Source organism: Malania oleifera, chromosome 7 (genome assembly GCF_029873635.1).
Source record: "Malania oleifera isolate guangnan ecotype guangnan chromosome 7, ASM2987363v1, whole genome shotgun sequence".
Classification (NCBI taxonomy): domain Eukaryota; kingdom Viridiplantae; phylum Streptophyta; class Magnoliopsida; order Santalales; family Ximeniaceae; genus Malania; species Malania oleifera.
Window position 1 is genome coordinate 99525208 of NC_080423.1, and position 4338 is coordinate 99529545.

The 4338-nt window shown below is 36.6% G+C and overlaps 1 protein-coding gene across 1 annotated transcript; it reads left to right on the forward strand.

The window, feature by feature from the left end:
• The first annotated feature begins 613 nt into the window (after positions 1 to 613).
• LOC131160510 (cytochrome P450 CYP72A616-like) lies at positions 614 to 3317 on the forward strand. The gene is made up of 5 exons (XM_058116276.1): positions 614 to 1218; positions 1422 to 1642; positions 1810 to 2054; positions 2257 to 2620; positions 2754 to 3317. Exons 1-5 carry the CDS (start codon positions 942 to 944, stop codon positions 3177 to 3179), a joined length of 1533 nt encoding a protein of 510 aa, XP_057972259.1. The 5' UTR covers positions 614 to 941; the 3' UTR covers positions 3180 to 3317.
• Positions 3318 to 4338: the final 1021 nt, after the last annotated feature.

Below are 4338 nucleotides of genomic sequence, written 5' to 3' on the forward strand. Positions count from 1 at the left end.
TGAAAATTAAATAATTTCTAAAGAGAAATTTTTAAAGTTCTATTTGAATCAAGAATTTTACTCGAAAAAAGAAAAAAAAAAAAAAAGTAAGAAGAAAATTAATTTTATTGTGCTTTCTCTTAAAAATAAAAGTTTATTTTCATATCATTAAAAAATCAAATATTAATGATAGATATAAAATCAAAATTTTCTTATTAACTTGTTATATATTTTGTTTATTTTCATTCATTTTCTTATAGCCAAATATGAAACTATAAATTTTTTACATATTTTTTTCCCCTTTCTCTCATTCACGTCTTTCAAGTTTCCGAACCCTACATTTCTCAAGATGCAATAAAAAATTTTCATATAAATCAGTAAAAGTTGATTGGAAACAAAGTTTCAAATCATGATTTTATGACTTTAACTCTATGTTTTGGAGAGAAATTGAATTTGAATTTGTGTAAATTTAAATAAAATATAATATAAAATTATAGTAAATCCATTCAAATTCAATTCAATGCTTTAAATTCATACTCTGTAAATCTTGATAGAGCAAAGTTTAAGTTAGAACCTAAGACCATTGGGAATTCCCCCACCCCCTAAATTTGCTTGAACCAAACACAGCTTTCATATGGGCAATCTACTCGCAACCAACATGGATACCACAATGTGCTCTGAAAGCAACCCAAGGATGCCTCTGTTTTTTATTGGTTTATTGATCACATTGACGAAAACCAAATCAATCATTGAACACTCAACCCAATAAATAATCAAGGCAAGGAACGACTTCGAGCATGCTTTTATCCGCAAGAAACACAATATTTTAACAGACAATTTGTTCCATAACCAAATAATGAGAATGTAAGAAAAACATTGTACACGTATAATTTCCATTGGACTCTGCTCTTGGCGTTCCTTCATCCAGAACATTGCTCCATCAAGCTCAAGAAGAAGTGGAAATGGATGGTCTCATTCTCAGGAGTCTGCTCTTGTCCTCCGCATTACTGGTTGTATACACTGCTCTGAGAGCTGTTTACACCATTTGGTGGAGACCCAAAAGCCTGGAGAAGCGTTTGAGACAGCAGGGGATAAGAGGTACATCTTACAAGTTTTTTTATGGTGACAAGAAAGACTTCCTGAGATTAAACAAGGAAGCGTTGTCCAAGCCCATTGGCCTAAATCACCAGATTGCATCAAGGGTGCTCCCATTCTCTCATCATATGGTTCAAACATATGGTAAGCATTCGACTTAGATTTAAAACCCCTCCCCTGTCAACCAAAACATTGTTCTGCTTTTCCTTTTTTAATCCTTTTGGGCTCAAGTTTCTATAATACAGTGAAAAACAAGTCATCTGCAGGATATAAAAATTTCCCTTTTCTAAGATTGACCTGTAAATGAATTTAGTGTGGAACATATGATGAAATGCACATGGAAACAGGAAAATTTTGTGTGAAGTGGATTGGAACAAGAGCTAGACTAATTATGGCGGACCCGGAGCTCATCAGACTGGCATTGACAGAGAAGGACGGCCGTGTCCAAAAACCACCTCAAAACCCTCTTATTAATCTTCTCACGCTGGGCGTCTCGAGCATGGAAGGGGAGAAATGGGCAAAACGCAGGAGATTGATTACCCCTGCTTTCCACCATGACAAGCTAAAGGCATGTACCTCTCAACAATCTCATCCCGAGGATTAGTAATATTCATGTTGGACACTAAAATTTTAGCATTTAGTCAATGGAATGATATGGATTTTCCTAAAAACTTGAAATTAACAGTGCTCAACAGTTTTCCTATGGCTTGGGAGTTCTGAAATTGTGTTCTACAGGGGATGGTGCCAGCCTTTTCAACCAGCTGCTCCAACATGATCGATGGGTGGAAGAAACTGACTAGTCCTGAAGGATCGCGTGAATTGGATGTCGCGCCAGAATTCCAAAATCTTACAGGAGATGTCATCGCTCGAACAGCCTTCGGAAGCAGCTATGAAGCCGGAAAGAAGGTTTTTGAATTCCAAAAAGAGCAGGCTGCGCTTGTGATCGAAGCTTTCCAAGACTTTTATTTTCCTGGTCTCAGGTGCAATGCCCAGTTCTAAACTTTTACAATTTCAGAGTCACCACTCACCATTTTGTAAAAATAGCTTTAACTTCCAAACCCAACTTAGTCTAAAGATGGTGTTTTTTTTTTTTTTTTAATCACTGAAATATGTCCTTAACAGGGCCAAGTTCATTCAACTTGTATGTGAATTATACTTTGGTTATATGCTGTTTTACTTTAGATTCATTCCAACAAAGAAAAACAGAAGGAGGTTTTATCTAGACAATGAGATCAAAATGACAATAAGGAACATGATTCGACAAAAAGAACAGGCAAAGAAAATGGGAGAATCAGGCAGCAATGATTTACTGGGTTTGCTGTTACAATGCAAAGAAGAAACAGATAATGAGATGACAATTGATGATATCATAGAGGAATGCAAGTTATTCTACTTGGCCGGCAAAGAGACTACTGCTAATTTGCTAACATGGACAATCATTGTCTTATCGATGCATCCGAATTGGCAAAAGAAGGCAAGAGAAGAGGTTCTGCAGATTTGGGGGCGGAAAACTCCTGACGTTGAAGGCATGAACCATCTCAAGATTGTAAGTAAACTTCTGCTAGTGCTCGAGAAAGAGGGGCTAGAAACAACTTGAACACTTGCAACTGAATCATCATGGATGTAAATATGGCAAAACCAGTAGTTGCTTATTTCTATGTTGTGGGAGTAATTTGCAGGTCACGATGATCATACACGAAGTCTTGAGGCTATATCCACCCGCGGCCGAGCTGTTTCGACATACTCATCAAGAAACCAACTTAGGAGGAGTGTCAATTCCAGCCGGGATCGACCTATACTTACCCGTGCTACTTCTTCATCATGATCCAGACTGCTGGGGTGATGATGTCGAAGAATTCAAGCCAGAGAGATTTTCCGAAGGAGTTTCGAGAGCATCCAAGGATCAAATGGCATTCTACCCATTTGGATGGGGACCCAGAATCTGTCTTGGCCAAAACTTTTCGATGATAGAGGCAAAGATGGCATTGGCAATGGTTTTGCAGCATTTTTGGTTCGAGCTCTCGCCTTCTTACACTCATGCACCTTTTACTATCATTACTCTTCAGCCACAACATGGAGCTCCAATAATACTACACCAAATCTAAGGTGTTTATGTATAGCAAAAGCGTTATAAATTGGCAGGAAAACATTGTGATTCTTCTTGTTTGTTCGATCTCTTCCCTTATAATGGAGGAAGTCATTGTGTTCATCAAATTAGTAATGTCAAAGTATGTTTGTGGTCATGGGAGCTAATTAGTACTCACTGGTCCTTCCCGGGCTAACTATCCCTTGTTATCACTTTCATCTTCAAAGATCTTGAGAAACAAAGGAAATGCAAATAGTTTTTACGCTTTCATAAATATTTATATTAGGATTTAGGAGTAAAACCAAAAGTCTAAGCCTATTAGGTCTTGAAAAGTGTCCATCTTCCACTCTATTTTTTTTTTTAATGTGTGACAAACTCATAAGTAAAATTTTCAATAATCCACTATTCACTTATGAGTTTCAACCACTTCCCCAAAGTCATTATTTATCATGCAACCAACTAGGAGTCATCATTCAACCAAGGAAAAGACAACAAAATCATGAAAGTCCGCTCATCATTGCTTCTCTTCCTCTTCCTCAGATTATATTCCATAATAGTTCTTATTCCAAAAGTAAAGGATCTTCAGTTTTTTGATAAATTTCGTCCGATAAGCCTTTGTAATGTAATCTATGAAATTTTCTCCAAAATTCTTGTTGGCAAGCTATCATTGGTGATGTGTGATTTAATATCACTTGAGCAAGATGCTTAAGGGAGGAATATTTTTTAAAATTAAGAGATGACAAAATTATAACACAGACGGGTGAGAGGAGATAATATAATGCTAAAACTTGACATGAGCAAAGCGTATGATCGAGTGGAGTGGCAGGTGGTAGATTTGATTTTCCATGCTCTAGGTTTTCCAGATTTTTTTTGTAAGTTGATTCAGAATTGTATTTCTATTTCATGGTTTTCAGTTATGATGCATGACACTTACAGAGGTTTCTTCAAGTCAAAAAGGGGTTTGAGGTAAGGGGATCCATTTTCCCCGTATATTTTCATCATCATGGAAGAAGTTCTTTCTAGATTAATTCAAAAAAAAAATGACTGAGAAGCGGATTTTACTGTTTGCGCATCCGAGTGGTGCTCTTATTATATCGCATTTAATGTAGGCGGATGATGTTGTTATATTTGCTAATGCTAGTAAAAAATCTGTTAGACAGTTAATAGAAGTGATAAAG

What these genes read in the sequence shown, in the direction of transcription:
- LOC131160510 (XM_058116276.1), top strand. Translation starts at nt 942, where the DNA reads ATGGATGGTCTCATTCTCAGGAGTCTGCTCTTGTCCTCCGCATTACTG. An exon ending in TCCACCATGACAAGCTAAAG is followed by an intron (nt 1,643 to 1,809) that starts GCATGTACCTCT and finishes TGTGTTCTACAG; the next exon opens with GGGATGGTGCCAGCCTTTTC. An exon ending in TTTTATTTTCCTGGTCTCAG is followed by an intron (nt 2,055 to 2,256) that starts GTGCAATGCCCA and finishes GTTTTACTTTAG; the next exon opens with ATTCATTCCAACAAAGAAAA.